General features: G+C 37.7%; 1 protein-coding gene across 3 annotated transcripts in view; it reads right to left on the minus strand.

Annotated features, from left to right (window-relative positions):
• The window catches only part of OSBPL9 (oxysterol binding protein like 9), a 57,531-nt gene that overhangs the window by 40,074 nt on the left and 4,832 nt on the right, over window positions 1-12,625 (minus strand). For all 3 annotated transcript variants that reach the window (XR_013340438.1, XM_021529323.3, XM_021529315.3), the window contains exons 2-3: window positions 8,424-8,474; window positions 4,379-4,457 (exon numbers count right to left, since the gene is read on the minus strand). Coding sequence is in view for 2 of the 3 variants with exons in the window: in XM_021529323.3 (XP_021384998.1) it covers window positions 4,379-4,457; window positions 8,424-8,474 (130 nt within the window). In the remaining variant the exon portion in view is untranslated. The remainder of the gene's footprint in view (window positions 1-4,378; window positions 4,458-8,423; window positions 8,475-12,625) is intronic.

Raw genomic sequence — 12,625 nt, forward strand, 5'->3', positions numbered from 1 at the left:
TGTCACAGCACTTACAGACATCACTGAAGAAACCAGCATACACCAAGAATTCACATCAAAATCTCTCTCTAGCCACTTTTCAATATCAAATTAAAAAAGATCTTAAACTTTTCATTTTTAAAGGCTGCAATTTAACAATCATTATTTAAATCAGGTAACGTGATAGCCTTAAGTGCCTCTTTCTACCACAAGAGCAGTCAGCTTCCTGTCATCTATTTGGTGGACAATGTCAAAGATTTCTAGAAGACTATAAATATTAACTATTTCTGCAAGTAATGTTGAAACACAGGTATAAAACCAATATAATTAATTTTGATATGAAGTACAAATACTTAAAATCTCACATTCTGATACTGCTCAGCACCAAGGCTTTGTGGACCCCAGCATATCCTCAATAATAATGCCTCCTACATTAACAAAAAATCCTTGCTTTTACATTATGGCAACCTCTTGCAAGGCATGTCTCCCTTTTTCCTCAGCTGGGATGGTGAGCAGACACAAATCAAGCTACATAACTGGGAAAGGATGGGGAAAAAGGAGAAATCTACCTTTATCAGCTGACAGTTTTCATGCAGTAAGAGAATGAGTTACACAGCAACATTCATGCTTCATTTCTCAGATATTTTTGTGGCAGGAATAGGGAAAGAAAGACAAAAGCTAAAGCAAAATCATCTCAGATCAATGCACTGGACTGCTTCCAATCTTTCCATCCTTTATTACACAAAACAGTGGAGACAAAATTGATTTGCCTTCCAAGGACCTGTACTGCAGGCTGTAAGAATAAGAGCTGAATTTTCAGGTAGGAGTTTAAAAATCTGATTTTTTAAAAAAACTAATTCTTTTTTTCTGCATACAATGTGCATTTAGCGAAGTATTTCAGTCCAGATAGAAGCTATTATTGCTTCAGGTTAGACAGAAAATCAAATATTAAGAAGAAATGTAACAATACCCTTGCCAGAATTTCTTGAACATCATGTTCCCACTCTTGAATTTAAGTCACAAGCATCCCAGTGAGGAGAAAGAGCTAAGTAATATAAAAGATTGAAGAAGTGAATTTCCAAATGGAAAGAGCTTAAAGCTTGGTGATGATATAAAGATGTTAAAAGAAAAAGAAACCCAACCCCCACAGTGTTTGAAAGTTATAGAACATTTAGAACAGGGACATGTACTGCAGCAAGGAAAAATATATTACCAAGAAAAAGCTTCCTGACAGGAAGGTAAATTAAACTAAAAGTATTATCCCAAATGCCTCACAGCAACTTGAATGGATTTTTGCATCTAATCTGAAAAAACTCATGAGGGAATACTGTAAGATCTACCTAATTCAGAAGCCTTACAAGCAAGCCATGAAACTGGATATTCAGCATGACAAAACAAGGACAAACCAGGAGATAAAATACATTACTTTCATATCTATTTTGAATTTTTTGAGGTCATTCTACCTCCCTTCCTCCTCCAGTATGAACAAGCATCAATATTCCTGTTCATAACAATAAAATACAGGGAAAAAATCTGCTGGGCACTCTGGCAGAGCTGAAGCCAAGCTGACAGTAAAAACAAAACATGCTGTTTGTTTTATTATCCATATTTATTCAGTTAACTTCTGTCCTTTATACCCAGTTATTAATTATGTGGATCCCATTTCGGATGTACCAGTTACCTTTCAAAACCTACAATATCTTTGTAATGAAAACTTTTTAACTTTTACTGATGTTCAATACAGGGATGGCCACTAGGAAGCACAGCTGAGAACAAAAAAGAGGGAGATTGACACAGGTAGAAACAAAACGTGAATTTTTCTTCTGAGAAAGACTCAGAAGTTGCCAAAATCCAGTGACAGGAAAATCTTAGTGGGAGATGCTGGAGCTTTGGCACTTCAGAAATTCAGTTACACACATATGGAATCAACTTCCACGTAAGAAGTTGGTCAGACAGTTTTAAATTACTTACTTGCCCTTCATAGTCAGATGTGCAACTTCAAGCAACTGACATTAAGAAATAATTAATTAACCCAGAATGAAGTTTTTCTTTCATTTTTCACTAATTCAAATTCTGTCACTGGCTGTCAGCAAAATGTCACTGAGGCACCAATCAGTACTTGAAGTCTGAGTGAATGGAGAGTCTGCAAGAGAAACTGCAGGTGGGACCCCAGCGTAGGTCAGGAGATGTCTGAAAGCTTGGATTTTTAAAGTTCTGGTTTTTCCCCAGCAAGGAGGCTCCAGCTTGTTTGGATCCCTGTCTGTTCTTGAGTAAGCAGGAAGGCAGCAAGAAGGAATGGACTGTAAGCTGCCATTCCTGCAGTCTTCTCTAGTCCAAGACTTCTTTTATAAAGGGTGAATGAATTTATAGCTATGGCTATCTTGCAGAACAAAAGCTCTGTCTTAATCAGGTATCAAAAATTAGGAAGAAATTGTTAAGAATTTTGTATGTTTTCTTGGATTATTCTCAGAATCTGCCCTACATATACTATGTAATCTCTGCATACATTTTGTAATATTTACATTATTAACCACTTGCCATTTATGACTGAAAGTGACTTACATTTTGCCTAAGTTAAAACCTGTGTGATACTGAATTAATTTAATATAATGTACAAAAATTTAACATAAATATGACAGAGGTTGCATGAGGTGAGAATGCATTTACAGTGGCTGTAAGAACTACTACAGTTCCACAGACCTTTTTTTAATACTGAAATATCACAGGACTCATATCTTACCTGTCTTTACACATTTGCATTAAATTCATGTGTATTAATACTGTGCTTGTGTCATTATAATTTCCTGGGTATCAGGGATGTTATCTTCATAATATGCTAATAGAAAAAGCATAATACAGAAAATAGTGTACAATATCTTATCTGTACACTAAAGGAGGATACATAAATCTTGGCCTAATATGATATGCAGAGAAAGAGAAATTATAAAGCACAAGATGTGACAACATGATGTTCAAAAATTATCAATATTACTTAGAGTAGAACATTACTTATGTCAAAGACTATCAGTTTTCTTAAGACATCTGGCTACCCAAAGGAGAATACAATACATAAGAAATCACTGAAAACAAGACTTATTTAAGAAGGTCTATCTTAGTAACTAAAGATTAGAGATTTCTAGATTTACCTGTATCAAGTTCTCAAATATTCAGCAGTATTTAGCTTTGTAGTACTGAAAGACTGCCGTAGTACAGCATTCCATTACTGCACTAGCAATTAGCTTGCATTTTAACAATTATCCTTGGGAACAGTAGATTTAAGTATTACTGTGAGTTCAGCACTGTGAAGATATATTTATAAGGCTTAATACAGTGAAAAGCCAGGGGACAGCAGCAGCATTTAGGAAAAACTACAGCACAAGGAATACAGAAGCCAGTGACAATATGATGTACAATTAATATTTATAATTAGAAATAGTCTCACAAAAGCAACAGTATTGATGATAATTCCCATTAGCAAATCATTGATTTAAAAATATGTACAGTACAATGTAAGTTATAGAATTATTTCAGTTAACATAAATGAAAATGACTGCTTAAATGCAAGTGTGCCTCTTGAGTATTTACAGTTGCCAGCTCTATACAAAGCAATTAATTAGTCACTGCATTTTATAGGAAAAGCAAAAGGACTAACAAATGTTAGTTGCAAAATATTTTCATCACACTTCCCTAGGATTTTAACATTCAGAAAAAGGAAGTTCTCTATTCAATATGAGCACAGTATTTTGTCTCACTGCTGCAGACAAAATAATTTAAGGAGTACATAGCAATTATATAGAGCCTTACCCTTTCTACCGGTGAGCCATAGCATGCAATGACGAAACATAGCAGTGGCAGATGGCATTGGTGCTAGGAAATGTGAATAAAAGGATAATAGCAGAGAAATGGTGACTGGCAGACAAGACACAGAAATGTAGATGAAATGAATGCAAGCTGGAAAATCTTGAAGCAAAGCTCCACCGTAAAGCCAAACGTTGCCTCTAGTCTCCTCATAATTGAGCATTAAGTTCTATTTGGATACAAATTGCAACCTTCAGACCAGTCTTGATTCTCTTCATAAAGAAATGCATCATTGTATCTTGATAATGAAGATCAGAAACGTTTTGTAAGCGAAACCCATAATCAGAAGCACATTACTTTCTCCCCTTGAGTGATTTATTCTTTACATTATTCATCTCCAAATTCTGCCAGAGCTACAGTCTCTTTCTAGCACATATGTATCCACTGCAGATGTAAATCCCTGCCTAACCTGCAGCACCCCTGGATCCAGAATGTTCTCAGTGTGCTCATTCATGCTGTTCTGTTGCCAAACATTTAAAATAATCCATCAAATACAAGTGGAATCTATTATAAGAAAAAACAATCTCTTCTTTCAGCTCACCCTGAAAATGGAAGGTTTTCTGATCAACAGTTATTGTGAAGGTGCTGTCGTCCTCATCGTCTATACCAATCACAGCTCCCTGTGAAACAAAGAACAAAATCCTGATAAGGCAAGCAGTGACATCAGCAGCAGACACTCTATCACTACACCACTGGAATTTAAAAAGCTTTGACAAATTAGAAGCAAACTGAATACAGTAAAGAGCAGACAGATTCTCTGTTCAGTCATAGGATGCAGTCAGTTCTTTAAAACAATAAATTTTTAGCTGCAGAAAAAAACAGTGAGTGTTTGTAAAGCTATTATCTGGATAATAATATGCATCTTTTGTTTTTATAATGGACGTGGCTTTATGCTGCAGCAGCTCCCTACTATGTTCTATGTTTATATTTTAAAGAAGAGTAAGAATTAATATTTTATATGCATTTTCTGTGTATAAAAATAATAATTCATAAGTACTCTACAAAAAGAAGCTCTTGACCTGATTTTATCTACCAGCCTGTAATAAAAAATAAATCATTCTAGCAGAATTAATTTGGCCCATCATGTCATGTCACTGGTACACTGCATGATCTAATTTTCAGTCCCTAAGCAAATATTAACAGTAAATAATCAGGATATATCAGAAGCAACTACCTTTGTCTTCTAATTCTTCATGAATTATTACAAGAAAATGCAAATACATTAAACACCATCTGTGCTTAACTACTTACAAATCTATCCACATTTTCATTCCTGCCCCCTCCAACACTTATAATATAACAGTTTCACCCAGGAGAAGACACAAAAAAAAAAAAAAAAAAAAAAAAAAAGGGACAATTCCAAGTCCCTGCCAACTCCAGTAAATTGTAATATTTAGCTCAAAAATCACCAGTGTATTTACTCAGTTTCTTTCTCCTTCTCCAAGGAGGTACAGCACCAGGATCTATTGCATCCTTCCCCCACCCACAAAACAGACAGACATCCCTGGAACGTGCACATATTTACAGGGTAAATCCTGCCCTTACTCTCAGAGTACACAAAGAGTAACAGCACTACCAGGAGCCCTGAGTCATTTCCAACCAGGGCTTCCTTCACTCAGCCAAGCACCCCACAGCAGCTGCAGGGCTGGGGGTCAGGGTCACACCAGGCTGCCCAAAACCTAAGGATGGTTTGGGTCAGACTTGGGGGCAGAGGGAGCTGAGTCAGTGGTACCCACTCAGGTTCCTCACAGTCCCTATGTGGGATTTATGGCCTGTGGGACCAGGTCATGCACGGCTGGGACCAGCACAACAGCAGTCCTACGTAAGAGCAGCACCAACCATCTGTAATCCAAGGCAGCTTGGCAGGAAAGGATAGCACTGAACTGATTTTTTTATTCACCTCCACTGATAAAATGTGCCACTTAGCTTCTCCAAGAGTATCTTCCATATAGGCTTTCCATGGACAGCTCTGTGATCACTATAAAGGAGGCACCTGAAAAGTGTATCCAAGCCAGTATAATTCTGAACACTTTTAGTACCAGGACACAACAACCACGAGATTTCTTTTAAATATACCACTAATAAATATCTGGCACTTCAAGAACATATTTTGCTATGCAGTAAATCAGAAGGTCAGTGCAAGTTGTACAATATCCTTCTCCTCAGCAGCTGTACCATAGAGTCACTGTGGTTGGAAAGGAGCTCCAAGATTATCCAGTCCAATAGTTAACCCAGCACCACTGTGTTCATCACTGAATTACCTCAGCAAGTGCCACATCCACACATCTTTTGAACACCTCCAGGGACTGTGACTCCACCACTTCCCTGGGCAGCTTGTTCCAGTGGCTGGCCATTCTTTCAGTGAAGGAATTTCCCTTAATATCCAACCCAAATCTCCCCTGCTTCAACTTGAGGCCATTTCATCCTGTCACTTATTACCTGGAAGAAGAGACTGATCCTCAGCTCACCATGACCAAGATATTCTCCCCAGAGGACATAGGTAAAACTCACATAAACACAGACTCCGACAGCTGAGTCCTTCCCCATCCTAAGTGTGGGAGCAGAGAGAGTCTCCTGGGCCTGTGAACTCAGCACAAACCTGTGTCATTGCAACACTTGGGCAAAGGGTCTGAGCCAGAAGCACAGAGAATGCTTCCTCTGTCATGCAGGTAATACATATTAACAAATAAAATTAAATAAGAGTGGGAAAGTTTATGGATATTCCATAAAACTTTAGTAGGACAAAAGCATAATGCAGATGACACAGAATGCTTTATGACTACACTTTCCTAAGTACATTAAGACAGCAAAAGAATTTGAAGATGAAACTTCAGGGCTATGAAATGTGCATTAGGAGCAAAAAGATGAGGAACAAGCTTTTCATAATCCATTCAAGAGAAAAGGAAATATATTAGCCAAATTGCTTAAGTTACATGTTTGTTTATGCTCACACCTACAGTTACAAATCAACAATTACTCTAAACAGAAAAGCTCTCTGATAGAATTTCAGACTGCAAAAGCCCATCTGTTCATCTAGCAGTATCACTGTCATCTGCCAGGGGAGCTGCTCTACAAAAGCAGAAAAAAGGAAGATTCCTTCCTTCCTCACAAGAAAAAATCCCAAACAAGCAAACCACACATATTCAGAGAAAGGCTGGGGGAGTCCATCAGTTTTTAGAAAACTCCAAAGAACAATTTGTGGTGGAAGAGTGACTGATGAAAGAAGAGAAAGTGTCTGGTTTATGTTAAATACATATAGAGATGGACCAGGCAATATTGAACAGATTGTTCACTTTTAATATTTCCTAAACTGGCAGGCTGAGGCCAACCTCCACAGTGACAGGCTCACAGCACTATTAAAGCAGGCATGGCTTTTTGGACTGAATTTTTCTGCACAATGCAAAAACCTTCCTCATGAATCTTTGGGAATCATGTTCTAGACATTGGTTTCAGCATATATTTCCCTTAAAGAAATTCTAAATTAAGATATCAATACATCAAGCAAGGCAAAGTGCAAAGTCCAAAGTCATCTGGAATCCAAGTTAATGGGGATTCTCTGAGTCTCAGAAGGCTGCTGGTACCCACAGAAAGACTAGAAAAGCCTAACAACAGAAGGAAGGAGTAACTGGAAAATGCACAGTTTTCCTTCAACACTCATCACACTGTAAGACCAGATACCCTTCTCTATACTTCTCTTACTTCAACTTTCAAAATGCTTCCATTCATACCCATCTTTCTCCTCACTCCTCACTTGTTCCAGCTCTTTACAAGACTGCTGCATGCTAGAACCAAAAACTCTAAGAGAAATGGGAAAAATATAGGAAAAGGACTTGTGCAAGAAAAAACAGCTTTGGTACAAGCATTACCACGAGGTAGAAACTGGACATGTGCAAAGACATCACATCACTCTCACCTCCCTTTAGTATTTCCATTTCCAGCTACAGCAGCAGCAGAGTGCCTCGCACAGGTAATGCTCAGCTTTCCCACTCTGCATCTTCTGCTTCTCTTTCCCCAATATATATATCCCCCTCCAAGCATATTTCAAAATCTGCCAGCAGTGCTCTCCCTTCTTTTTTGAGTCTTCCTGTGTTTCACTAAGCTCAAGCCTAGGCCTAAGGAGTGTCCAAACTGGCAGGATGGAGGACACAGAGAAGAAAAACAAATCAGGACAGAAGGAAGCAGTTTCACAATGACTTCTACAATATATACACATATATATCTGTGTATATACACATGGACCTCCACACACAGAGAAATGAGAACTGCAAACAACAAATTTTTCACAGTGTCCTACTACTATCCCATCTTACTTTGCCACAGAATGCCTTCTAATATATCACATAAAATGTATAATATTTTTATACCATATAGAAACTATAGAATGTAATTAGCCCAGCATATCACTTGACCTCTAACATTTTCTTTCTTTAAATACTTCCACAATTTCAGCATTTTGCAAAGTCAGGAATAGAGCCCAAACCTCAAAAGTCTCCTTGCAGCTCTCTCCATTAGGACATACTATACAGTCATTAAGTCATTCAATGACATTCAGTAAGTCATTGAGTAGTGAATAAAACAACACTTACCCTGAGTCTAACACACCCTCGGCGTGAGCCTCTCATCATTTTGTCTTTTGACTGAAAAAGAAAAAAAAAAACAATCAGTGGGTTAACAGACACACAGTAAGAAAGTTATTCAAACCAACAGAGAAAGAACAAAGCAATTTTTGCATCATGTTTTAGTGACTGATCAAACAAGATGCAGTTTCTGTTACAAAACAGGTTAGTTCCCACCACCATGGTATGGAAAATGAATCCTTCAAAAAACAAGAATACAATATCCCACTTCAAGAAGTTTCCTAAGTAACTTCAAGAAATACTTATAAAATGCAGGCCTTGCCTTTATAGAAAGTAAAAAAAAAAGGAAGAAGAAAGGACTTGAGAAATATTAAAAATCAGCAGTATGCTGATTCACATCTTCCTCCTTTCTCTCCTATTCTCAGCAAAGTGTCCATGAAACAAAATCTAGCTGTGCAGGCAAAATTGCACAAATTAAATTATATATCTGTCAGACACTTCCTCTGATTTATACCCCTTTTAGGCAGATATCAAATTCATGTTTAGATTTGTCTGTACATCTACTTCCTAGCTAGTACAGCCTGCTGTCATTATTACAGTTCAAAAAGTTAACCTTTGTAGCCATTTAAGCTGCTAGATCTGAAAACAAAATTTTTATGTCCATAATCAGTGCTCAAACTTGCACATTAACCTACCTTGCAAAATTATTCAATCTCTTCTTTATTACCTGTTTGAAGCACTGAAAAAAAGCTTCAAACCCACCCCCTCCAACACAAGTAGGGAATTCTAAACAGTCAACTCAGTTTGAAATAGTGATACTTGAGCTTTCAGCTCTTCCCACCACTGTCACAGGCAAAGCTGACAGTAACCATTGCTGTTGGACAATAGTGCAAGCCCAAGTAGCACACACAAACTATTTCAGGTGAAAAAGAAAATATTTATGTCATCCTGGATACTCAGCTTTCTGGTAAGGGCTGTTTTTTGACTACCCACACACAAACTTCCTGTTTTTAAAATTATAAATTACTTGCTATTGAAGCCTTATCTGAAAGGTAATCCTGTCTAGTAAAACCCCTTCTCTCTTGCCACCCAAATATTCAAACTAAATTCTTTCAGGTCAGGAAAACAACAACTCACTGGTGTCTCATGATCAGATTCTATTGCTGTCATCTTCTGAAATACCCTCTTCTTTCAGCAGTGTATCAATAATTCCATCAAGACAATATATTGATGTTCTTTTCACCAGGCCTATTTTCACTGAAGCACTTAGACAATAAAAACTTGCTGACATTAATGGAAAAAAAAAGACAGGATAAGAAGTATCAGTCTTAAGAGTAACAAATTATTCTTTACCTGCCACATGTTTTTGATATAGCTAGGAGGAAAGAATGAAGCAGTTCTAGCTCCTAGAATGAAGCAGTCCTAGCAAGTCCTGTTCACTAGAGATAATGTACAAGTACAGCACTTGGGGCTTCAAATAATGTTTTAGCTGACCTCTCATTCAATTCAGGCTCCAATTTATCAGAGCTGTCTTCTGAGTGTTAGAAGCCATCACTATTAATTTACTTGTTTTCACATCAGTACATGTTAGCTGGTCAAAGTGAAATGGTAGTAAAGACCAGCAGCGCCTCCATAATGTATTCTACAGATAGGTAATTTCTTTTCAGACAAGTACATAGGGAAGACTTTTTGGAACATTGGTTTGTTTTGGTTTCTTTTTCTTTAACCTCAAACCCAAGAGAGAATCTAGTTACAAAGTTTCTCCAACAATTTTCTATGAGAAATTGTGTCTATCTGGGACATAGTTCACCAGAGTACACTTTTATTTTTTATATTCACTGCCTTGAGAGTTCTCCTAAAATGGGAGGACACTTCTGAGAGCTTACCACTCCCTCTGGTGGTTTCTGGAAGAAATATTGGCATAACCTAAGCAGGAAAGAAAATATCTGGACTGAGACTGCAACACTACAGGGACCCAGCCAGGTCTGACCCAGAGCCCAGGAGCCAAAGCCCTCCCAGCTCCCTGTGCTGGGTACAGGCACAGAACCAGAGCAGGAAAAAAGCCAAGGCAGCAGAAGAGACTGGGTTTGGAAGGGTTTAGACCCCTTAGTGACATGCAGGAATTTCAGGGCTCATCCCAGTGCAAGGGAGAGCAGAATCCCAACCCCCATTTCCACTGACTAACTCAGCTGCAAAACATAGAGTAAAAGCCTCCCTTTTTCTTGTCCACCACATTTTAATGGAATGGAAATTAAGTTTAAGCTTTATAATGTTCTTAGTCTGCAAAAATAATCACAAGATAAGTAACAGATCAGAGTGTGGGCCTGTATACCCATAATTTCACCATCTTCTGACAGAGCTTTACTTGTTTAATACCAATTATAAGAAAGCACTAAATTGAATTCATCCTACCTAAGTGCAGTAAAGCACCCATCAGTCCAGTATCTGAATTCCCTGAGGTCCAGAGCAGGCAGTTGTCACACACAGTGCTGGATTCTCTCACTGGCAGACAGCAAACCTTCCACTGCTGCTGCAGGACAGTACTTTAAAACACAGTTCAGCTGGCATTTTACACTTTGCCCCCTCCCCAGCTAAGATTTTATAAAAATACAATTCAAATACGTTCAGCTTCTCTTTATTTTTCTTTAGCTGAAATTAGGTTATCCAATATATCCTGCTAAAAATACAGTCATCCCATAACTTTTTTGAGGAATGGTTCCATTTCACTGAACAAAAACTCACACAGCAGAAAGACATCTCTAAATGGCTAATAAAAATACTCCACATTTTACTTTCCTTTTATATTTAAAATTTTAATATGCAGCTATCTTTTTCAGTGCTCAGTTTTATAACCAGACAAAATTACATTTTCCATAAGCTTTCAATACACACTGTACTGATTGTGATGATAAAGAACTTGAACGGGTTATAAGCAGACAGCAATATGTGATAAATCTCAAATGAAACTCAAATAAAAACTTGTAAAAATTAATAAGGCTATAAAGTATTACTGCAAGGGGAATTTAGGTATCTCCCAAAAAGATGTGGCCTTTATTGGTTTCTCTTTTACATCCACATTGTGAAGTTGATCACATACAGAACTGATCTGACACGAGGCATTTCAGACAACCTACAACTTCTTAACAGAAATTAAAATAATTATTTGTCCTATTTAAAGAAAACGAAACAAAATTAGAATCCTAACCCAAGCCCCAAAGATCCCCAGCCTTCTTTCATCTTTAGAAGTACTACTATTTCATTTGACTTTTAGCTGTTGCGTGCAAAGTTTAAGGTTTCAAATAAAGCCCAGCTGCTCTTCGCCTCCAAAAGTTCTCAGGCACGAGTTCTGCTTGCACAGAAGGACAGAACTTGAAAAAGTGCATTTCTGACTCAGTGCTGTCATGGAAATCCCTAACTTAAGTACACAGATGAGCAAAACCACTTGGGACATTTATTTCCTGTTAAGGATGAAGAACCTGGAACAAGCTGTATCTATAAACAGTAATCTTTGCAATTTATCTACAAGAGAAGCTTAAATTTGGATCACTTTTCATAGCAGTCATTTTTTTAATCAAATCCTAAGGCAACACTCATTTTTTAAGCAGAAACAGACCTCAACAATTTCAAGACTTTACAGGCTTTTCCAAGCCCCACCATGCCCCCCTTCCTTGTAAGGCACATGCCAGTCTCAGAGGAAAAGCTCCCTAAGCTCAGGGACAGCATCTCACAGCCCTGTTGTTTGTGCAGCTGAAGCTGGTACTTTTGTGGGTGCAGTCATAAAACAGGAGATAAAACACTGCAGCAATAGCTGAGGTGCCACTGGGGCTCATCTAACCCCAATGGATACCACATATGAAATAGGTAAGGCAACATTTTAGAGGTCCTGGCACAGAAAAGCATTACACTGCTTTAGAGAATCCTATGAGAAATTAATACATGCGAGGCCTTAACTGGATCAAGGTATAAAAGGTACAGCACAGTCCTGGAACCCTCTGTTCAGCCTATTCCCAAAAATGTATAGATAGGGACTAAAATTACTGTAGTTGTAACCTAACTACTAAAGAAAAGTCAACTACTTCAATTATAATCTGTTAACAGTTTATTCAGTGCATGGAAACCTGTGATACAAAGTTTAAACTATGTACAAAATTCAATTTAGCATTGTATAATAATCAACAATATCTTTTATCCCGTGACCATAAATTCAGAAT

This window comes from Lonchura striata, chromosome 9 (assembly GCF_046129695.1).
Source record: "Lonchura striata isolate bLonStr1 chromosome 9, bLonStr1.mat, whole genome shotgun sequence".
In the NCBI taxonomy this organism is placed as follows: domain Eukaryota; kingdom Metazoa; phylum Chordata; class Aves; order Passeriformes; family Estrildidae; genus Lonchura; species Lonchura striata.